The sequence below is a fragment of the Entelurus aequoreus genome, linkage group LG17 (assembly GCF_033978785.1).
Source record: "Entelurus aequoreus isolate RoL-2023_Sb linkage group LG17, RoL_Eaeq_v1.1, whole genome shotgun sequence".
In the NCBI taxonomy this organism is placed as follows: Eukaryota; Metazoa; Chordata; class Actinopteri; order Syngnathiformes; family Syngnathidae; genus Entelurus; species Entelurus aequoreus.
In genome coordinates this window covers 38,923,462-38,948,896 of record NC_084747.1, presented here as the reverse complement: position 1 = coordinate 38,948,896, position 25,435 = coordinate 38,923,462, and the positions used below count along the sequence as shown (strand labels likewise).

The window sequence follows — 25,435 nt, the reverse complement described above, 5'->3', positions numbered from 1 at the left end:
TTCGGAGTATAAGTCGTTCCGGAGTATAAGTCGCACCGGCCGAAAATGCATAATAAAGAAGGAAAAAAACATATATAACTCGCACTGGAGTATAAGTCGCATTTTTTGGGGAAATTTATTTGATAAAACCCAACACCAAGAATAGACATTTGAAAGGCAATTTAAATTAAATAAAGAATAGTGAACAACAAGCTGAATAAGTGTACGTTATATGACGCATAAATAACCAACTGAGAACGTGCCTGGTATGTTAACGTAACATATTATGGTAAGAGTCATTCAAATAACTAACATATAGAACATGCTATACGTTTACCAAACAATCTGTCACTCCTAATCGCTAAATCCCTTGAAATCTTATACGTCTAGTCTCTTACGTGAATGAGGTAAATAATATTGTTTGATATTTTACGGTAATGTGTCAAAAATTTCACACATAAGTCGCTCCTGAGTATAAGTCGCACCCCCGGCCAAACTATGAAAAAAACTGCGACTTATAGTCCGAAAAATACGGTACATGTTTCTAAGAGAAGCATAAACATTTGCATTTCAAAATATGGGAAATCTCCTGAGAAAATTGGTAAAAATATGGGACTTTTCTACATCACAATGACTTGCCATCTTCTCATTGTTGTAAGCAGTTTATGGATTTATTACATTGTATGTTGAACGATTACAGCAAAAATAATAACAATTATTTTGATTGATATTGTAATCAAAAACATGCATCTGGGGATAGGTTGATTGGCAACACTAAATTGCCCTAGTGTGTGAATGTGAGTGTGAATGTTGTCTGTCTATCAGTGTTGGCTGTGATGAGGTGGTGGGCGACTTGTCCAGGGTGTACCCAGCCTTCCGCCCGAATGCAGCTGAGATAGGCTCCAGCACCCCCCGTGATCCCAAAAAGGGACAAGCGGTAGGAAATGGATGGATGGATGGATATTGTAATCACGATTAATTACACAATTATTCATTAATTTGAACACATGGTGAGTATTTATTGTCCCACCAAAACTCAACTTTAAGTATAGTTAGAACAAACTTGGATATTAATTAGTAACGAAATATGCACAAAAAGTAAAATAAATAAATAATAGCAATAACAATAATCTTAAATAACAATAGCAACATAAGACAATTAAATTCTGTTTTTCTGCTGTAATTGTTTTTAATCCCGTTTTTTACCTTTTACACTTATTTTACCACGATAGAGTGTGTGCTTTTTTGTGTCAAATAAAATTTAATACAATGTTTGTCAATTGAATGCAAAAATTCTCATATTTATTGGTGCAATACATCTTTGGACAATTTTGACCAGTATTTTAGATCAAAGCATAATAATTTTTGGAAATGTATCAGTAAGTGCTTTAACTACATTATGCTTGTGTAAGATACTTTTTTGAAACCTTTATTTTGTTAAGGCAGTCAGACCTGCTGTGATGCATCACACCATTATTGTGAAGAGGGGAACTGTGCTGTGTTATTGTTCTCAGCTTGACAAGTAAAGAGGCGACTCACTTGAGGCCGTTTTTATAAAAAAAATTTTTTTTAAGTGTCTCAAGTTGCTACCACAGTCCTGTTTTTACATTAATGTTTCATCGATAATGTCGTTCAGAAAAACACAAGCAGATGAGATGTGTTGTGGCTGTATGTATTCCATCCATCCATTTTTTACCGCTTGTCCCCTTTGGGGTCGCGGGGGGTGCTGAAGTATTGTTCTTGCTAACTTTAACTTTGTAGTTTAGTCGCGGTTTCAAGTGTCGGTATGGTTATGGTTATGGTAATGGTTTAAGTGTATGTTGAACATGCATACAATTACAACATGATACATCACAATTTCCACTTTATTTTCAACATGTTCAAAAAGGAGAAGGAAGAAGCAGAGCTTATTAAATCCTATCCCCTTTCCATTACATAGCAATTGCTAACACTTTTTTTCACTTCCTGTTCTCAATTTGCGCACAATATACTCCATACATAAAAAAAATAAAAATAATTATTAATAAAATAATCATAAATAAATAAATAAAAATAATTATAATGATAACAATACATAAATACATAATAGATAGTGAAGTAAGTTGCATTTCAGATAGTGAGATAATTGAGTATCATGAAGTTTAAAATGTTTATCTTGGAATGTTCTCATTTATCCAGGTCATTATAAACTCAGGGCATTCAGTCGAATGTCTTAAAATGGTATAAGACAAACCAAACAGTTCAGTTGCGATCGATTGAATGCCCAGAGTTTATAATGGTTCTTCTTCTTGGTACTTTGTGAGCACTTTCTTAAACTGGATCATACCATTTCTTAATCCATTCCATAATTTAATTCCACATACTGACATACTAAAGGTTTTAAGTGTTGTATGTGGTTGCAAATGCTTTGTTACATTTTTCTTTGAAGTTATATTTATCCTCTTTTGTTGAGAAAAATTGCTGTTCGTTCTTGGGTAACAGGTTGTAGTTTGCTTTGTGCATAATTTTAGAAGTTTGCAAATTCATTATATCGTGGAATTTCAATATTTTCGATTCGATAAATAAAGGGTTTGAGTGTTCTCCATATCCAACATTATGTGTTTTTGTAACAGATTTTTTTTTGTAACTTATTTTTACTTTTTCAATGTATTTGTATTTGTGTTTGACTTTGTCTTCTTCTGTTACAGAATGGCATTATTTTTTACTCTGTTTTAAGGATAGTCTGTTTTTGTCAAACCATCTCTTTAATTTATTCATTTTTTCTGTTTTCATTTGTAATAGTTTCTGTGTTCTGTCTCCTGAACAAAACACACTTTGTCTGCAAATAGTACAACCTTTAAGCCTTTTGTAACTTTACCACTTAGTGATTCTTGATAAGGCATACTAGCGCTGTGACAAACAAAACTATGGTGACATCCCAAACTTCTAGTAGACATGCTGTTTTTTTCACTCATTCGCTCCTTATCTGTTTCACCGTCACAAGGTCTTTTTTGATTATTATATTTTCATCCCCACCTTCTACCATCCTAGTCACGTCCGTTGTGTCCTTGGGCAAGACACTTCACCCTTGCCCCTGATGGCTGCTGGTTAGCGCCTTGCATGGCAGCTCCCGCCATCAGTGTGTGAATGTGTGTGTGAATGGGTGAATGTGGAAATACTGTCAAAGCGCTTTGAGTACATTGAAGGTAGACAAGCGCTATACAAGTGTAACCCTTCCATCCATTTTCTACCGCTTATTCCTTTCGGGGTCGCGGGGGGCGCTGGAGCCTATCTCAGCTACAATCGGGCGGAAGGCGGGGTACACCCTGGACAAGTCGCCACCTCATCGCAGGGCCAACACAGATAGACAGACAACATTCACACTCACATTCACACACTAGGGCCAATTTAGTGTTGTCAATCAACCTATCCCCAGGTGCATGTCTTTGGAGGTGGGAGGAAGCCGGAGTACCCGGAGGGAACCCACACAGTCACGGGGAGAACATGCAAACTCCACACAGAAAGATCCCGAGGCCGGGATTGAACTCACGACTACTCAGGACCTTCGTATTGTGAGGCAGATGCACTAACCCCTCTTCCACCGTGCTGCCCACAAGTATAACCCATTTATTATTATTTATAATCGTGAGAAGCGCCACAATTGAAATCAAAATTCAATTAATTGTTTAGCCCTAATACATCGAAAAGGTTTCCTCGTGCGCAACCATGAAATATCGGTTTGTTGATTGACGTTTATTTCGAACATGTATACATACAGTTTTTATATGATACATTACATATTTTAATTTTTCTTTAAAACATGTCCGAAAAGGTTGCAAAAAAGTTTGGGGACCACTGTTGTAGCGGACAGGTGAGACATTTTTAAAGCTAATAAAATTGAGGTCTTTTTTCCTCTGAAAACCAAATTTCTTAATCCGATTGCGATTTTTGTGGGCGGGAAAATTACAAAATATAGTGGCCCGGTGGGGTTGCTGATATCATCATGTCATGTATAATGAAATACGCATCCATCCATCCATTTTGTACCGGTTGTCTTTCTTGAGGTCGCGAGGGTGTCTGGAGCCTATCCCAGCTGCATTCGGGCGGAAGCGCGGTACACCCTGGACAAGTCACCACCTCATTGCAGGGCTATTACACAGTGCATCCGCAAAATTATTCACCAAACTCACTTTTTCCACATGTTATGTTACAGCCTTTATTCATTTTTTACCCTCAAAATTCTACAACCAATACCCAATAATGACAATTTGACAATTTTTTTTTGTTTTTAATTTGCAAATGTATTTAATGTACAAAAATCACACGTACATAATACGTATTCATATCCTTTGCTCAATTACTTTGGCAGCAAGTACAGCCCTAAGTCTTTTTGAATAAGATGCCACATCTTTGGCATACCTATCTTTGTGCAGTTTTGCCTATTGCTCTTTGCAGCACCTCTCAAGCTTCATCAGATTAGATGGGAAGTGTTGGTTTTCTTCCAGGATGTCTTTCAGTGAATAACAAGGACTGGCTCCTACCACAGTATTTCAAGACTAATGAGAAAATCTTCTGTCAACATGATCTGTGTTTTTAAAGGTAAATACAACAACTGGGATCAGGTGGACCCAGCAGAACTCTTCAGCAAAGCGCCGACAGAAAAAAAGGAGGTCAACCCTAAACTCAGCATGGTGAAATTCCTGCAAGTATGTTCAAGCTAAAGTTTTTTCCACATGTACACAGCTATTCTTAGAAACATGTACGGTATAGTCCCTAACTTTTCGGTCTAAGTCTACTCACACACACGCGCTCTCCATTTAAAATAGGAAATCTCTGTCTATATATATACACATTCACTTTCTCTTGTGTGAATTTTGGCCACTAGAGACCTGAAATAGCAACACTAACCATCAGGCATTGCGAAGCCTACTGTATAAAATTCTTAAAAATCAACACTAATCTACATGGAGCCCAGGAGATAATATGCATGACTGCTGTACATATTTTGTGTCACCCGTACATGGATGGCATTTACATCTGCCATTGCACAGAATTCTATCATCGCACATGTTCCGTTGCTAAATACAATCTAGATCAAAGTAGGACTTGCCATTGGTCAAGTCGTTTTTATTGGCACCCAAAGGATCCCTTCCAAAATTTCAATACATAGTCAAGGACACATTTCACTTTGGCCCTTGGAGGCAAAAAGTTTGGGCACCCGTGATCTAGATGTTTTGATGTTGCACAGTTTAAAGAACATTTTCCCAAAAAGCTCAGTTTTACCAAAACGTTGTAGATACTTTACTGAACGCTGAGTTTTAGGAAGTTTACTTTGCCCAGAGTATACCAAGTGCTCCACCTTTGAGGCCAAAAACCCACGTTTGCATTTCAACGAAAGGCTTAAACACAGAAAAACATAAGGTTCTGAAATCATCTGTGTACTGTAATTTTGGACATGGTCTGAGGGTGTATCTGACTAAAATGTAAGTTAAGGAAAGTTCAGTGTATTGTGCGTTGTATGTTTGGAGTTTCTCTGAATTTTCTTATCAGGTTGAAGCCAGAGGATGTGACTTCTTGGTGTTATGGTTGGACTGTGATAAAGAAGGCGAGAACATCTGTTTTGAGGTCAGAAAAACATGTTTTTTAAGTTTTTTTCCACGTTGTCTTCAAAAGCGTAGGGTCATTCCTGCAAAACAATGAATATTTTTTCAGGAACGTTTTCCCCACATGCTATTCATAAAGAAAACCAAATGGCCACATATAAATGCAATATATGGACATGGCAATGTAACGTCAATGACACTTACTTTCAAGATAATCATATGAACGATACCATGGATGCCATTTGGATTTCAGAAGTGTGGGGTGGGAGTGTTTAAAGGTATTTTTCTTTTTGTCTTTTTAAAAAAAATCTGTGTAAAACAAATGTATTACTATTTGACTAAAACCTTTCTTAGATGCATGTTTTAGATTTTTAGGAATACATGATAAACAAGTTATTTATTTTCATAGTAACAAAATTAACAATAAAAACATTTGTGAGCTGTCCAAATTCAAATGTTGTTATGATTATGACAGGAATCTATGGAGTGAAATTACAGCCACACAACACACAACAATGTTTTTACTCACACCCAACAATTTGCAAGTAAAACATATATATTTTTTCTTCAATTACAAAATGTTACACAGGAAAAAAAAAAATCTAGTTAAATACACACTAACTAAAGTTAAAACATTTGGCGGTAATATTCCACCTTGCACGATCCACAAACTTGCACTCAGAGCACCCGTAGTTTGCACTCTACGACAGATGTTGCTGCTGAGTCAATTTAAGGCCGTCAGAGCTTCTGTTATTTGCCCATGGTGCCCTCCGTCAAAAATAACAAAGAAGAAGAAGCAAGGTGGGGAATAAAATGGCAGACAGAATAAAGGGGAAACAAGCTCAAAATGTAAGGTAACCTGTACGTTTTAGCTCTGACGTCTTAAATTGTTAAGTGTATAAACTCTTATATCCATCCATCCATTTTCTACCGCTTGTCCCTCTAGTGTTTTGTAAATAAAGAGAATTGATTGAAATTGACTCAGTAGAACCACCTGTCATTGTATAGTGCAAATTACGGGTGCTCTGAATGCAAGTGTGTGGATTGCGCAGGGTAGAATATTAGTAACAAAGAGGTGGAATATTACTGGCAAAAGTTTTAACTTAAAGAAAATGGTTTTTAGAATTGATTGAAATTGACTCAGCAGCACCAGCTGTTGTTGTAGAGTGCGAATTGTGGGGATGCTCTGTGTACAAGTACCGTATTTTTCGTAGTATAAGTCGCTCCGGAGTAGGGATGATGTTTGATAAGAAATTATCGAGTTCGAGCCTATTATCGAATCCCATTATCAAATCCTCTTATCGAACCGATTCCTTATCGATTCTCTTATCGAGTCCAGATAGGTTGTTGTATATGGAAAAAAACACACAATATTTGGTTTAACAAAAGCTCACTTTTATTATATAAGAAAAAATTTTAATGATAAATAAATGATAAATGGGTTGTACTTGTATAGCGCTTTTCTACCTTCAAGGTACTCAAAGCGCTTTGACAGTATTTCCACATTTACCCATTCACACACACATTCACACACTGATGGCGGGAGCTGCCATGCAAGGCGCTAACCAGCAGCCATCAGAGGCAAAAGGGTAGTGTCTTGCCCAAGGACACAACGGATGTGACTAGGAAGGTAGAAGGTGGGAATTGAACCCTAGTAACCAGCAACACTCCGATTGCTGGCACAGCCACTCTACCAACTTCGCCACGCCGTCCCTAATAAATAAAAGTATATTAAGTGGGATTTTTAAGTAAAACAAATATATACAGTAACACAAAAACAACCTGTCTCTGTGATCACTATAGGTGTGTAAATAATACTATAGTGTTAAATAAAATCAGTCCCTTGGGCACAAAACTGAAAATAATACAGCTCTCCAAAAAGTGCACTTCTGCTGCTATTTGACATAACTGTTTGTTATGATGCTTTGACATTTTTGCACTTTATTTCTTTATTGAAAGAAAATTCTATGAAGAGAAAAGTTTTTTGCTAATATGGTTACAATGCTAAAAAATGAAAAGTTAAAGATAAAAAAAGAAATACACTTTATTGAGTTAACATTCTTTCTTTATAGGGGGAAAGATGTGATGTTATGAAATAGGAATATAACAACTACACTACCCAGCATGCAACGGGAGTGACGAGCATGCGCGGTAACCCCGAAAAGTGTTGTTGCATGTCACCACCCGGCAGCTAAGAATGAGGTTATGAGCACGCTGTGAAATTAAACGTCAAGAACTCAGCCAACACGCCTCGTCTGCATTATTTATAATTAGACAGACAACACATATACAGTGTGATTTTGTTTTGTTTACAAGGAAAGAAAAACAAAAGTTAATAAAGGGAGATGTCATATATGTACTGTATGTGCTGTGGTTGCTTTAAGAACGTTGCGACAGCTGCCGTAAAGGAGGTGCGTTGCTAGCCTTGTTGCTATGTTTCCGGTTGGTCGTAAAAGTGTTCGTCATGTGTTTGTACCCTGCTCAAATCTCTCAGTAAAGTTATTAATTGGATTATACCCTTTGTTTTGAACTTTATTACACCTTGGAGCGCTTTTTCCGGTGCATTGTTTTTCCTGCTTTCCCTATCTGTTCCTAATGACTGAGCTACGTGACGTCATTTCTTGTGATGTCTCACGGGGCATTTCTGGTCGGGACGGGATTGGTCCCAGGGATTCGAATAAAGAAACAACTCTTTTTATTTACTATAGTGGTCTCGATAACGGGTACCGGTTCTCAAAAAGGGATTCGAGTCGGAGGACTCGGTTCTTTTCTTATCGAACAACCGGGAAAACCGGTTTCGAGTATCATCCCTACTCCGGAGTATAAGTCGCACCGGCCGAAAATGCATAATAAAGAAGGAAAAAAACATATATAAGTCGCACTGGAGTATAAGTCGCATTTTTTTGGGAAATTTATTTGATAAAACCCAACACCAAGAATAGACATTTGAAAGGCAATTTAAAATAAATAAAGAATAGTGAACAACAGGCTGAATAAGTGTACGCTATATGAGGCATAAATATCCAACTGAGAACGTGCCTGATATGTTAACGTAACATATTATGGTAAGAGTCATTCAAATAACTATAACATATAGAACATGCTATACGTTTACCAAACAATCTGTCACTCCTAATCGCTAAATCCCATGAAATCTTATACGTCTAGTCTCTTACGTGAATGAGCTAAATAATATTATTTGATATTTTACGGTAATGTGTTAATAATTTCACACATAAGTCGCTCCTGAGTATAAGTCGCAACCAAACCAAACCAAAATATGAAAAAAACTGCGACTTATAGTCCGAAAAATACGGTATGTGGATTTGCAGGGTGTAAAATTTCTGGCAAAGCGGTGGAATATTACTGCCAAAAAATTTTACGTGAAGAAAACTGTTTTTATACTGGTAAATCTTTTTTTTAATGGAGAATTTTTTTTTTATACTTGCAAATCGTTTTTTTACTTGCGGAAACTTGGCTTTATACTTGCGATTTTTTTATTTTTATTTAAGTTAAAGTATTTTCTTATACTGAACACATTTTAACACTTTTGTTTTTGCTCCCATTTTTCATGAGACAAACTCAAAGATTGAAAACTTTTACTATATACACAAAAACCTACTCCTCACAAATATTGTTCACAAATCTGTGTAAGTATGTTTTAGTGAGCACTTCTTCTTTGCCAAGCATGATTATTGCACAGGTGTGCCTTAGGCTGGCCACAATAAAAGGACACTCAGTTTTTTTTGTTTTAGTGGGCATCTGGGGGACTCAGAAAAAGCAGTCAGTATCTGGTGTGACCACCATTTGCCTTGCGTAGTGTAACACATCTCCTTCGCATAGAGTTGATCAGGTTGTTGATTGTGGCCTGTGGAATGTTGGTCCACTCCTCTTCAATGGCTGTGCGAAGTTGCTGAATATTGGCAGAAACTGCAACACGCTGTTGTACACGCCGATTCATAGTATCCCAAAAATGCTCAATGGGTAATATGTCCGGTGAGTATGTTGGCTATGCAAGAACTGGCATGTTTTAGCTTCCCAGGAATTGTGTACAGATACTTGCAACATGGGGCCTTGCATTGTCATGCTGCAACATGAGGTGATGTTCTCGGGTGAATGGCACAACAATGGGCCTTAGGATCTCGTCACGGTATCTTAATTCAAAATGCCATCAACAAAATGGATTTGCGTTCGTTGTCCATAACATACCCATACCATAACCCCACCCCCACCATGGGCCACTCTATTCACAACATTGGCATCAGCAAACCGCTCTCCCACACACAGGTTTCCGCAAGAACCGCAGCACAGAAGAGCAAGTACTGGCCCTAACCACCTTCATCGAAAACGGTTTCGAGAGTAGACAGAAGACAGGGACTGTATTTCTCGACCTCACAGCCGCCTATGATACAGTCTGGCACAAAGGCCTTCCACTGAAACTCAGAGTTCACCTCGGACAAAACATGAGCGCATGGAGAACACTGACAAATGGTTTTCCACTAGGCTCAGTTCTAGCTCCAACACTGTTTAACCTGTTCACAAAAGACCTATCCAGCACCGAGTCCCGTAAATTCAACTAAGCAGATGACATCTGTCTGGCATTCCAAGCACCGGATTTCATTCAACTGGAACGAGTGCTCACTGAAGACCTCACTAAACTGAACCATCCATCCATCCATCCATTTTCTACCGCTTGTCCCTTTTGGGATCGCGGGGGTGCTGGAGCTTATCTCAGCTGTATTCGGGCGGAAGGTGGGGTACACCCTGGACAAGTCGTCACCTCATCGCAGGGCCAACACAGATAGACAGACAACATTCACACTCACATTCACACACTAGGGCCAATTTAGTGTTGCCAATCAACCTATTCCCAGGTGCATGTTTTTGGAGGTGGGAGGAAGCCGGAGTACCCAGAGGGAACCCACGCAGTCACGGGGAGAACATGCAAACTCCACACAGAAAGATCCCGAGTCCGGGATTGAACTCAGGACTACTCAGGACCTTCGTATTGTGAGGCACATGCACTAACCCCTGTCCCACCGTGCTGCCCTAAACTGAACCAGTACTGTAAAACTTGGTGTCTAAAACCAAGCCCAGCAAAAACTGTTTCCAGTGTATTCAATCTCCACAATGCAAACGCTGCCAGCAAACTCAACATTTACCTGAGCGGGCTTAAATTTAAACATGCCCCTAATCCAACCTACCTTGGAGTGACCCTTGACAGGACCCAATCCTTCAAGGAACATATAAAAGGGACGGCGACTAAATTGAAGTACAGAAGCAACCTGCCCTGCAAGCTTGCTGGTACGAAATGGGGCACGTCAACCTCCACACTACACACTTGAGCACTGGTCCTTGCAGAGTATTGTGCCTCTGTTTGGTCCAGGTCATCCCACACATGGACACCCAGCTCAACACAACCATAGGAATCACAACTGGTACCATTCGCTCAACACCACTCCCCTGGCTCCCTGTCCTATCAAATATTGCACCTCCACATATCCGGTGAACAGCACACACCCAAAGGATGCATTAAAAGATTGAAGACCCCCCCCCCAACTACCAATCCATAAAGACATCCTCAACACACCTACTGCTCAACTCCCATCTAGACACCCCTTTTGGAAGAACACCCCACAAGCTGACTTAACCATTCAATCAGCTAGGGAGAAGGAATGGGCGTACAAGGAGGCCCCCAATAAACCTCCTGATGACACAGTGGTCAACCATCAACAGATTCAGGACTGGACATGGCCTGTCCTTGGCCAGCCTTCACAGATGGGGCAGTACCCTAGCCTGCTGTGTGCTTTTGAAGAGGAATAGACAGTGGAACACATAATTGAAGCCTGCCCTCTCCAAAGGCTAAGAGGAGGAATGGTCACCCTCCACACTGCAGACCAGGAGGAAACTGCTTGGCCAAATGACTTTGCATTTGCTTAATAAATAAAAAGCATGCTAACCAGTGTGTGAATGTGTGTGTGTGAATGGGTGAATGTGGAAAATAGTGTCAAAGCGCTTTGAGTTCCTTAAAAAAAAAAAAGGTAGAAAAGCGCTATACAAGTACGACCCAATTACCATTTACCATAACTGCACGCTCCCTCAGAACTTACGACATCTGCGGCATTGTGCTTTGAGATAAAACTGCACATTTCAGAGTGGCCTTTTATTGTGGACCGCCTACGGCATACCGTGCAATAATCATGCTGTTTAATTAGCATCTTGATATGCCACGCCTGTGAGGTGGGATAAATTATCTTGGGAAAGAAGTGCTCACTAACACAGATTTAGACTGACTTTTGAACGATATTTGAGAGGAATAGCTTGTTTGTGTATACAGTAAAGGTTTTAGATCTTTGAGTCAACTCATAAAAAATGCAAAAACAATTTTTCATTTATATTTTGTTCAGTGTACTTGAGAATCGTTAGACATTGAGAAACATTTTTTTTTAGTTTTCATTGAGTTTTGGCAGTAATTTTACTCCACTGGAATCGAATTTACAATTATTTGTCATGGACATTTTTGCCACGTACTAAACCTCCACTGTCTGACATAACACCTGCTGTCATCATGCATACAGTGTATATCCGGGACAAGTACAGTGGCGCAAAAACGTATTTAGTCAGTAACAAATTGTGCAAGTTCTCCCACTTAAAGAGATGAGAGAGGCCTGTAATAATTTTCATCATAGGTATACCTCAACTATGAAAGACAAAAGGAGAAAATCACTGTCTGATATTTAAAGAATTTATTTGCAAATGATGGTGGAAAATAAGTATTTTGGTCAATAAAAAAAGTTAATCTCAATACTTTGTTAAATACCCAATAATGGCAATGACACAGGTCAAACGTTTTCTGTAAGTCTTCACAAGGTTTTCACACACTGTTGCTGGTATTTTGGCCCATTCCTCCATGCGGATCTCCTCTAGAGCAGTGATGTTTTGGGGCTGTCGCTGGGCAACACCTACTTTTAACTCCCAAAGATTTTCTATGGGGTTTAGATCTGGAGACTGACTAGGCCACTCCAGGACCTTGAAATGCTTCTTACGAAGCCAATCCTCCATTGCCCAGACGGTGTTTTCGGGATCAGTGTCATGCTGAAAGACCCAGCCACGTTTCATCTTCAATGTCCTTGCTGATAGGAGGTTTTTACTCAAAATGTCACGATACATACATACTAGGGGTGTAACGGTACACAAAAATTTTGGTTCGGTACGTACCTCGGTTCAGAGGTCACGGTTCGGTTCATTTTCGGCACAGTAAGAAAACAACAAAATATACATTTTTGTGTTATTTATTTACCAAATTTGTAAACAATGGCTTTATCCTTTTAACATTGGGAACACTATAATAATTTTGCCCACGTTAATCAACATTAAACTGCCTCAAGTTGTTGCTCAGATTAAATACAATGACAAAACTTTTCTTCTACATATAAAAAGTGCAACATTAAGCAGTTTCAAGTCAACTCATCATGCTTAATTTATTACAGCATTTGGGAAGCCTGTAGTTGATTTTTATTATATAAATGTTATATTTTTATCAACATGTGACAGCAGGGACCCTGCCATTCAAAACTAGGCTGCTACATTACTAATGATTAATGTAACTATAGCTGAAAAAAATAGTAAAAAGCAATAGGAGAGACTACACACACACACACACACACACACACACACACACACACACACACACACACACACACACACACACACACACACACACACACACACACACCGCAAAATGAGCTAACGTTACGCTAAAAGCTAATTAGCCTTAACCTCAAGCCAGGACTGCGAGCGAGCTGAGTTGCAGTTTAAGTTTCTAAATGGTCAAAGGGCTCATAGTGATGTTACTAGTAGTTGACTGGGAGGTGTTTATTATAATTTGAGGAGAGTACGCTGCCTTATGCTCACCTGCTAAACACCTATCGCTCGACGCTGAAGCGCTGACTACATGCGCTCTGAATACGCACTGCGGATTGGCTGTTACCGCTCTGAATACGCACTGCTGATTGGCTGTTGCCGCTTTTTGTGTAACCAATCAGATGGTTGTGTGGGTGGGACAATGCTGGGTGCTGAGACAGAGGCAGAAGAAGCAAAGCAGCTTGTTAAGACTTTAGCTTAGAAACTCGTTCGGTACACCTCCAAACCGAACCGAAACCCCCGTACCGAAACGGTTCGATACAAATACACGTACCGTTACACCCCTAATACATACATTCATTTTTTCCTTTACACGGATGACTCATCCTAGTCCCTTTGCAGAAAAACAGCCCCAAAACATGATGTTTCCACCCCCATGCTTCACAGTATGTTTGGTGTTCTTTAGATGCAACTCAGCATTCCTTCTCCTCCAAACACAAGTTGAGTTTTTACCAACAAATTATATTTTGGTTTAATCTGACCATATGACATTCTCCCAATACTCTTCTGGATCATCCAAATGCTCTCTAGCAAACTTCATACGGGCCTGGACATGTACTGGCTTAAGCAGGGGGACATGTCTGGCACTGCAGGATTTGAGTTCCTGGCAGCTGTGTGTTACTGATGTTATCCTTTGTTACTTTGGTCCCAGCTATCTGCAAGTCATTTACTAGGTCCCCCTGTGTGATTCTGGGATTTTTGCTTACCGTTCTTGTGATCATTTTGACCCCACGGGGTGAGATCTTGTGTGGAGCCCCAGATCAAAGGATATTATCAGTGGTCTTGTGTGTCTTCCATTTTCTAATAATTGCCCACAGTTGATTTCTTCAATCAATTTTGTTTCTGGTGTCCTTTGACAGCGCTTTGGTCTTGCTCATAGTGGAGTTTGGAGTGTGACTGTTTGAGATTGTGGACTTTTGTCTTTTGTACTGATAACAAGGCCAAACAGGTGCCATTAATACAGGTAACGAGTGGAGGACAGAGGAGCCTCTTAAAGAAGACGTTACAGGTCTTTGAAAGCCAGACATCTTGCTTGTTTGTAGGTGACCAAATGCTTATTTTACAGAGGAATTTACCAATTAATTAATAAAAAATCCTACAATGTGATTTCCTGGATTATCCCCCAGTCTGTCTCTCATTGTTGAAGTGTATGAAAATTACAGGCCTTGCTCATCTTTTTAAGTGGGAGAACTTGCACAATTGGTGGCTGACTAAATACTTTTTTGCCCCACTGGTATGTCTGGTAAGAGGTTTGTTTTTTTACTAAATTTCTTTTAAAGCACCCTGTCATTTATTAATTGACATTTTTACAAACTATGTCTCACGTGTCCCAATGGTCTCGTAACTACTCTCTTCCTGGTCCAATGTACAGTAATGTACTGTAAACTACTCTCTGTCTTGGTGGTCCATCGGATTTGATAAAGACACCCCCCCCCCCCCCCCCAACGGTGATTAGTGTAGCTTAATTGCTAGGGTTTAGAATAGCTAAGTGATGAGTGTGAGATCAAGTTGGGTGGCCATTTGATGGCTGCGAAGTCTGAAGCACACCTTCTCCCACATGTGGGGCATTTAATTAGGGCTGGGCAATATATCGAGTTTGTAATATATATCGATATATTTTTAAACAGGATATGAATTAAGAAAATATCATAATATCCATATAATTTATTTCTCATTAAAATGACCAAACACCGCTTATTTGTTGTGTTCCTTGTTCTCCCCCGCTTCCCACTCCCTTGCAAAACTCCATGGGTTACTAAAACCCTCCCTTTCCTCCTTCCAAGACGTGCTTGCACGTATAAGAACATCTGATTGGTTGGTTGTTTACTATGATGAGTCACGATTGGTTGAGATTATGGCAAAACATTAGGGACAGGCCAATCAGAGGCAAGATAGGGCTGGTCATCAAACCAGGAAGGGAAATCACAGCAGACACCCCAAATGACGACGAGAGAGTCGGAGAAAAGAAAAAGGGAATATTCAAGCGGGGAATTTATATATTAAAAAAACTAGTGCAAGATGGCAGAGGGATTTTCTTCTTTAGATTTTTCTTATAGCGATGTAGATGACGTCCAGGAAACCCACAAGGCGTCTACTAGGCCACATTTGGACAAATGTATGCTTCTGGATAAAACATTAATTTGAGTTGTTTACCATTTAAACCCGAATCAAAACTATTCTCGAGTTGCCAAGCTGGGCATATTTCACACCAAAAATGTATGCCGAAGTGAGGAAGATTATAGCCGCACAATAAGGTTAAGTCACTTACTTGGCGCTGACCGTAATTGTGTGACAGTCCATTACATCGTCGACTGGGTCAAACCAAGATGTGACTCCTCTGGAAGGCAAGAGACCTCAAACTTGGGTTCATATGACCGCAACACTTTTTTCCAGTCTTCCAATTTTTGTACTTTTTGTCCATGTCAGTCGTTTCTTTTATTGGCCCCATTCTGAAATACATACTTTCCTTGGCAACGCCTCTTGTGTTTTAAATGTGTTATTGACATAGGTATACTTGCTGTTTTACAGGTAAAATCATGATAGTTTTAAAGTTTGTACTGTATGCCTGTGTCTGGGACAACTTTTCCTGAGACATAATTGCTATATCGATTTTTGGGGGACAATACACCATTACAGTTTCTCATCAACATTGCTGTATTGACCAGGCCATAAAAGTTATTTGTAAGTATTGAATGTCTGGAAAGATTTATCTTTTGAATATCTTTTCCTAGGTTATTGATGCTGTACAACCTGTCATGAAAGTGGGTGTCAGGGAGAGGACTATTTACCGTGCCAGATTCAGCTCCATTACTGAAACTGATATCTGGAAGGCTATGAATCAACTTGGAGAGCCAAACCACAATGAATCACTTTCCGTGGATGCACGGCAGGAACTGGATCTACGGATTGGCTGCGCGTTTACTCGGTAATTTTTTTTCAATTGACCTAAACCAACTACTTTCCTCAAACTAAAATAATAATAATAATAAATAAATAATAATAAAAATGTGCTGCATGGTCGAGTCGCCAGAAGAAAGCCATTTCTGCGCAAATGTCACAAAATATCCCGCTTACATTACGCCAAACAGCACAGAGACAAGCCTCAAAACTTCTGGAACAAAGTAATTTGGAGTGAAGAGACCAACATTTTACTTTTTGGCCACTTGACCATGCAGCCCATTTTTCTTCAAGTGCCTCCTTATTGTGCATCTTGAAACAGCCACACCACAATTTTTCAGAGAGTCCTGTATTTCAGCTGAAGTTATTTGTGGATTTTTCTTTGCATCTGGAACAATTTTCCTGGCTGTTGTGGCTGAAATCTTTGCTGGTCTACCTGAATCCCTAATTTTCCACTTCTTAATCAGCGTTTGAACACTGCTGATTGGCATTCTCAATTCCTTGGATATCTTTGTATACCCCTTTCCTATTTTATGCAGTTCAATTACCTTTTCTCGCAGATCCTTTGACAATTATTTTGCCTTCCCCATGACTCAGAATCCAGAAATATCTGTGCAGCACTGGATGAAAGATGCAATGGTCTGTCAGAAGCCCAGAAACTCACTGACCTTTTATACACACACATTAATTACAAACAAACAGGTCACAGGTGAGGATTGGAACCTTGATTATCCATTCAAACCTGTTTGTGTCAACTTTTGTGCATGTTATCAGATCAAAGTCACTGGGGTATGTAAACTTTTGATCAGGGTCATTTGGGTACTTTCTTTTGTCATTTTGATATAAAAAGAGTAAACACAGTTGTTTGCCAATAAACAGCTTCACACAACCATTAGCATAAGTGGAAGAAAGGTTTTTGTGTTATCATTCATATTCTCTGAAGAATGGCCAAGAAATCATAAATTCTCCCAGGGTATGTAAACTTATGAGCACGACTGTATATATATATCTATATAAGTATATATATATATATATATATATATATATATATATATATATATATATATATATATATATATATATAAATATATATATATATATATATATATATAAGTATGTATATATATATATATATATATATATATATATATATATATATATATATATATATACAAACCCCGTTTCCATACGAGTTGGGAAATTGTGTTAAATGTAAATATAAACGGAACACAATGATTTGCAAATAATTATCAACCCATATTCAGGTGAATATGCTACAAAGACAACATATTTGATGTTCAAACTGATAAACATTTTTTTGTGTGCAAATAATCATTAACTTTAGAATATGATGCCAGCAACACGTGACAAAGAAGTTGGGAAAGGTGGCAATAAATACTGATAAAGTTGAGGAATGCTCATCAAACACTTATTTGGAACATCCCACACATGAACAGGCAAATTGGGAACAGGTTGGTGCCATGATTGGGTATAAAAGTAGATTCCATGAAATGCTCAGTCATTCACAAACAAGGATGGGGAGAGGGTCACCACTTTGTTAACAAATGCGTGAGCAAATTGTTGAACAGTTTAAGAAAAACCTTTCTCAACCAGCTATTGCAAGGAATTTAGGGATTTCACCATCTACGGTCCGTAATATCATCTAAGGGTTCAGATAATCTGGAGAAATCACTGTACGTACGCAGTTAAGCCCGTGATTTTCAATCCCTCAGGCTATACTGCATCAACAAGTGACATCAGTGTGTAAAGGATATCACCACATGGGCTCAGGAACACTTCAGAAACCCACTGTCAGTAACTACAGTTGGTCGCTACATCTGTAAGTGCAAGTTAAAACTCTCCTATGCAAGGCGAAAACCGTTTATCAACAACACCCACAAACGCCGTCTGCTTCACTGGGCCTGAGCTCATCTAAGATGGACTGATACAAAGTGGAAAAGTGTTCTGTGATCTCTGACGAGTCCACATTTCAAATTGTTTTTAGAAACTGTGGACGTCGTGTCCTCCGGACCAAAGAGGAAAAGAACCATCCGGATTGTTGTAGGCGCAAAGTTGAAAAGCCAGCATCTGTGATGGTATGGGGGTGTATTAGTGCCCAAGACATGGGTAACTTACACATCTGTGAAGGCGCCATTAATGCTGAAAGGTACATACAGGTTTTGGAGCAACATATGTTGCCATCCAAGCAACGTTACCATGGATGCCCCTGCTTATTTCAGCAAGACAATGCCAAGCCACGTGTTACATCAAAGTGGCTTCATAGTAAAAGAGTGCGGGTACTAGACTGGCCTGCCTGTAGTCCAGACCTGTCTCCCATTGAAAATGTGTGGCGCATTATGAAGCCTAAAATACCACAAAGGAGACCCCCGAACTGTTGAACAACTTAAGCTGTACATCAAGCAAGAATGGGAAAGAATTCTACCTGAGAAGCTTAAAAAATGTGTCTCCTCAGTTCCCAAACGTTTACTGAGTGTTGTTAAAAGGAAAGGCCATGTAACACAGTGGTGTACATGCCCTTTCCCAACTACTTTGGCACGTGTTGCAGCCATGAAATTCTAAGTTAATTATTATTTGCAAAAAAAAAAATAAAGTTTGAGTTTGAACATCAAATATCTTGTCTTTGTAGTGCATTCAATTGAATATGAGTTGAAAAGGATTTGCAAATCATTGTATTCCGTTTATATTTACATCCAACACAATTTCCCAACTCATATGGAAACGGGGTTTGTATATATATATATATATATATATATATATATATATATATATATATATATATATATATATATATATATATATACATATATATATATAAATAAAGTGACAGAGGTGTAATGTGACAGGTTATTGCACATTATTCTGTTTCACAGTCCAGTATTATTGCACTTATCAAGAGGCCATTTATTGCACAGTCCAACATTATTGCACATTATAGTCAGAAAAATAAAAGACATGACGGACACATTGTGTAAAACAGTTAGCTCCATCTTTTGGCACTTCTTCGACTCCCGTCCGCTACACCGTTACAACTAAGATAACGGGGAGAAGACGCTGTCGAAGGTAAGCCACATAAATAAGACCGCCCACAAAACGGCGCATCTTAAAGCAATTGTCAGAAAGCGACTTGAAGATGGTCTATATAACATAATCTATAGATAGCATTTTGACAAAATAACTACCATTACATGTTATTTAGACCACAAGGAAGTGTTTTAAATTTAGAAAAAACATCATAACATGACCCCTTTAATGTGCCTTATAACCCGGTGCACCTTTTGTATGAAAAAAGACCTGAATAGACCCGCGCATTCGGCAGTGCGCCTTAGAATCTGGTGCGTCCTATGTTCCTTGAAGATGGTCTGTATAACATAATCTATGCAGCATTTTGACCAAATAACCACCATTACATGTTATTTAGACCACAAGGAAGTGTTTTACATTTAGCAAAACTCCCGCACACACTGGGAGTCAAATATATTGTACATACAAATACACATACATACTCACATACACACAGTTATTCATACATACACACATAGGTACCTATGCTCCCACATACATACACAAATACAGTACATACCTACACACTCAAAGTTCACACATTCACTGTACAAACATACTTCTACACATACTGTACATATACATTCACTGTACAAACATACATATATACATGCTGTACATATGCATTTACTGTACAAACATACTGTACATATACACATACTGTACATATACACATACTGTACATATACAAGTACATATGCATACATACACTCATGCATATAATCACGTTTTATCAAACATGTATTAAAGTTGTTGCCCTAGGGGAAACTGGGTAACACATGGCACACTGACAAAGCTTAACCAATTGTTACTATAACAATCTACAAGATTAATATATTTGGCTTCTCTTTCTTCCCTTCCATTTATCTGCTTTCTTTTGTATTTCAAGTTATCATTACATATATGTATTGTTGCTTTTGAACTATTTTATTGTTGATTATAGAGGTAATTATTGTTCATATTCATTATCAATAGTGCTATTTCTATTGGTATTTGTATTTCTCCAATTGTTGTGTAATAATGTTCATTGTCATTTGTGTATTATTATTTATTTCACTAACTCTTTGCTATCACTTTTACCATCATATTTGTACATATCGTATTTGCTGATGTTGTTTTATTGTTGTTGTTGTTATTGTTATTGGTGTGTTTGCTGTTGTTGTTGTCTCTCTGTCTTATCCCCCTCTTGTACCCACAATTTCCCCCTCTGTCTTCCTTTTTTTGTCGTTCTATCCCCTCCTGCTCCGGTCCGGCTGTACCAAATAATAATATAAATCCATTTAATAAAATCAAATACAAATAAGGCAACAAGAGAAGTATCCCACACTTCTCTTTTGTAAAGTAAATTTGTACAGCCGATATGGGCATCTACATCAACAATATGATTTGCCTGAGAAGCTGGACAGGAGAAAATAAAAAAATATATTTAGAAGAAAAATCATAATACGACCCGCGCATTATAATCCGGTGCACCTTTTGTATGAAAAAAGACCTGAATAGACCCGCCATTGGCAGTGCGCCTTATAATCTGGTGTGTCCTATGTTCCGGAAAATTTCGGTAATTTCTACAGAGCGCTTTGAGTATCTAATAATAGAAAAGCGCGATATAAAATCTAATCCATTATTATTATTATTATTATTATTATTATTTAACTATAGTGTGTGACAGCTCCTGTTTTTTTGTTATGTATTTATAAAAACTGTTTATGCTGCCCTCTTGGCCATGTCTTAAAACTGTTAATCTATTTGCTAATTTACTGTTAACAGCTGGTTTATTTATGTTGTAACATGGTTCTAGCTACAATTCTGGTAAAATAATATTAATCAATTATTCTTCTGTTGTTTTAGTACATCATATTAGTTTTGGGCGATACTACAAATTTGGTTATCGATCAAATAACAGGTAGTTACAGGAGCAGTATGGATCATACCAGTGCTGATACTGATACCTAGTATTTTCAGCATCAATGAATGATAATAACATGTTTGATCACATTCATAATTAGACAAAATACGGGAAAGCTGTGTAAAAATATAGATAAAAAATGTTAATTAATTCATACTTTACACTCTGAATAAATTATTATTATTATTTTTTTCCTAGAATCCACTCTGTGTCCAGGGACTTATTTCCTGACTTTTAAAACAATAACAAAAACAACATAAGATTTTTTTGACAATAAAAAATATCTCTGACTGATTTTTATAAGCTGTAAGCAATAAACATCAACATTATATCAAAAGAAGGTTTGAAATATCTCATGTTGCATGTTATGAGCCTATGTCATTGTATTAGTTTCACCATGTAAATCTAAACAAACCTTTGCAAGGTATATTTCCTAGGTTGATGACAAAGATTCATAAAAGTTTTAAAAATTTGACGAAACGTTACATCCTTGTGCTATTTCCACATGTTTTATTTCATTAAATTCTACAGATTTTTTATTTAATTTTCAAAAGTTTTTTAATGCTGTATTCCTCTTAAAGGGGAACTGGACTTTTGAATGTTGCCTATTGCTCACTATACTTATAAAAGACAAAAAGATAAAAGTTGTATTTATTTATTTTATTTTTTTGCATTTTTTGCATTCTAACATATACAATCAACTTGTTTTTGGTGGCCAGCAATGCAGCTAATGGGAGCAATCAATTCTACCACAAAATCACTTTAAAAATGCATTCAAAAAACGTCAGCAATACTTCATTTACGTTCCGTAACTCGTATAATAACCAGACTGTAGTGACATTGTTATTGTAAGAGCGAACACTCAAATGCAGAGGACAAATTTAATCACACCCAGTGTGATTAAATTTGATTGATTGATTACATTTGACAATCGTTGGGACTTAAACTTTAACTTTAACACTGAGGAACTCTTTTTCCAACATACTATCTGTGTGCCATGGTATTAGCTGTAGAAGCTAACTACGACAAGAGATAAGCTTGCTTCTACGTGGGCACGCTCTCTTTGGTTTGGAGTATAAATAGTTGGGGTTTTGGCACCAGCTTCCAGATTAGATATGACAGGGCTGCCAAGTTTCAGAAAATGACAAGAGTGAGACTTTAGTGTCATGATGCATTCGAAAAAATTGACCTGTTTTAACGTTGATTTGTACTTAAGACTGATGTCCTCACTTTCAGCAGGTCTCCCTGCACTGTGGCTTCCTAATGTTAATCCTAATTAACCAGAAATTAAATATTGAAATAATCTTCACTGTTTAGTCTGCTGTCTATTTTGTCTCATCCTCTGCATCTGTGTTCTCAATTTGTATCTCTTCTATATCTCCTTATTCACTGACCTCAATCTCTTCTGATCTCTCTTGATCTTCCGGTGTTGCCAACTCCTCAGTAAGGACAGTAGCTATTGGCTGTCCCCAAATCTTTCGATAATTGACATCATTGGTTTATTTGCATAATTCATTACAAAGGACACTGTAGGATAGGGCTGCAACTAACAATTATTTTAATAGTCGATTAGTCATTGACTATCTTAACGATTAGTCGATGAGTTGGGTAATAAAGCGTACACATATTTATTGGTTCTAATTTTTCCATCAACTTCTAAATTCAGCTTAAGTTATTTCAGGCATGTGCTTACAAGCAACAAAGATGACTACTGGTAATTCATTCATAAATATTTATTTATACTGTAACTGTGCTGCCCATTCAGCTGTTACAAACATTTAAATTACTATTATAATGTTGTCCAGTTAAGAGAAAGGAAAAGCAAAGTGCTAAAAAAAACAATTAACCTTGTTTATACATCATAAAAAACAATTAAAATAGCAGCAATGAAAACAAACAACAAAACAACATCTAACTTCCTCAAAAAGAAAACCATTTTGTGATGTTTAAAAAAGCTGCACACTGGTATATTGACTACTGATTAACTCCTGCCAGTTTTAGCACTCTAATAGACTCAATGTGTAGAATTGTATCATTGATTAATTCTTAAAATGTTGACTGTTTAATAGACTGTATGTTAAATCTTATGATACCTCTGCTTTTGGTGTGTGTGTGTGTGTGTGTGTGTGTGTGTGTGTGTGTGTGTGTGTGTGTGTGTGTGTGTGTGTGTGTGTGTGTGTGTGTGTGTGTGTGTGTGTGTGTGTGTGTGTGTGTGTGTGTGTGTGTGTGTGAAAAATGTGCTCTGTTGTAAAACAGCAAACAATAGACAGTCTTCAGACTTCAGAGCTTAAATATTGATTACAAGCTATAATCATATAGACGTGCTTGCCTACATATTTACAATGGACCTCTGGTGGGCCAGTACGTGAGATGTGAGCCCAGCATACCCACCTATCCTGGGGCAAAGTGGACACTGGAAGGTGTCCACATGTGTTCTGGCCAGTTGAGGCGTTTGTCCATCACAAAACATTGTGCATGTTTGACATTTTAAAATACTCAAGCACAAATATTCCTCAAACAAGCACAAATGAACTGAATTGTCAACCTACACAATCAAGATAGATATATTAAAAATAATACTTTAAACAAATCATTTGTTAATTAAATTGTTTTATGTACTGGTTTCCACAAAGTAAGTGGTTAACAACACTTACCAATCACAGCAGCTAAGCTTTTGGGAACAAATGTGCTGCAAATGTTGGTGGGTGTTTATCCTCTCTCTGAGCCTATTATGATGCTCATTTAAAGGCCTACTGAAATGAATTTTTTTTTATTTAAACGGGGATAGCAGATCCATTCTATGTGTCATACTTGATCATTTCGCGATATTGCCATATTTTTGCCGAAAGGAATTAGTAGAGAACAATGACGATAAAGGTCGCAACTTTTGGTAGCTGATAAAAAAAAAAGCCTTGCCTAAACCGGAAGTACTGTGACGTCACCGGAGGAAGGACTCCTCCCATTTTCCCATTGTTTACAATGCAGCGAGAGAGATTCGGACCGAGAAAGCGACGATTACCCCATTAATTTGAGCGAGGATGAAAGATTCGTGGATGAGGAAAGTGAGAGTGAAGGACTACAGTGCAGTGCAGGACGTATCTTTTTTCGCTCTGACCGTAACTTAGGTACAAGGGTTCATTGGATTCCACACTTTCTCCTTTTTCTATTGTGGATCACAGATTTGTATTTTAAACCACCTCGGATACTATATCCTCTTGAAAATGAGAGTCGAGAACGCGAAATGGACATTCACAGTGACTTTTATCTCCACGACAATACATCGGCGAAGCTCTTTAGCTACTGAGCTAACGTGATAGCATCGGGCTCATATGCAGATAGAAAAAAAAATAAAAAATCCCTGACTGGAAGGATAGACAGAAGATCAACAATACTATTAAACCATGGACCTGTAACTACACGGTTAATAATTCCCAGCTTGGCGAAGCTTAACAATGCTGTTGCTAACGACGCCATTGAAGCTAATTTAGCAACAGGACCTCACAGAGCTATGATAAAAACATTAGCGCTCCACCTACGCCAGCCAGCCCTCATCTGCTCATCAACACCCGTGCTCACCTGCATTCCAGCAATCGACGGAAGGACGAAGGACTTTACCCGATCATCCGTGCAGTCGGCGGCTAGCGTCGGCAGCGCGTCTGTTATCCAAGTCAAAGTCCTCCTGGTTGTGTTGCTACAGCCAGCCGCTAATACACCGATCCCACCTACAACTTTCTTCTTTGCAGTCTTCATTGTTCATTAAACAAATTGCAAAAGATTCACCAACACAGATGTCTAGAATACTGTGGAATTTTGAGATGAAAACAGAGCTTTTTTGTATTGGATTAAATGGGATACTAATACTTCCGTTTCAACGATTGACGTCACGCGCATACGTCATCATATGTAGACGTTTTCAACCGGAAGTTTAGCGGGAAATTTAAAATTGCACTTTATTAGTTAACCCGGCCGTATTGGCATGTGTTGCAATGTTAAGATTTCATCATTGATATATAAACTATCAGACTGCGTGGTCGGTAGTAGTGGGTTTCAGTAGGCCTTTAACTTC

General features: G+C 38.1%; 2 protein-coding genes across 2 annotated transcripts in view; one reads left to right on the top strand and one right to left on the bottom strand.

Moving 5' to 3' along the window:
- il17a/f2 (interleukin 17a/f2) overlaps window positions 1-25,435 on the bottom strand; it is a 410,073-nt gene that overhangs the window by 12,592 nt on the left and 372,046 nt on the right. The gene's annotated exons all lie outside the window — the stretch shown is intronic.
- top3b (DNA topoisomerase III beta) overlaps window positions 1-25,435 on the top strand; it is a 99,102-nt gene that overhangs the window by 24,136 nt on the left and 49,531 nt on the right. Inside the window, exons 3-5 of the mRNA XM_062025690.1 lie at window positions 4,558-4,664; window positions 5,509-5,583; window positions 16,217-16,410. Of these exons, the coding sequence (XP_061881674.1) occupies window positions 4,558-4,664; window positions 5,509-5,583; window positions 16,217-16,410 (376 nt within the window). The remainder of the gene's footprint in view (window positions 1-4,557; window positions 4,665-5,508; window positions 5,584-16,216; window positions 16,411-25,435) is intronic.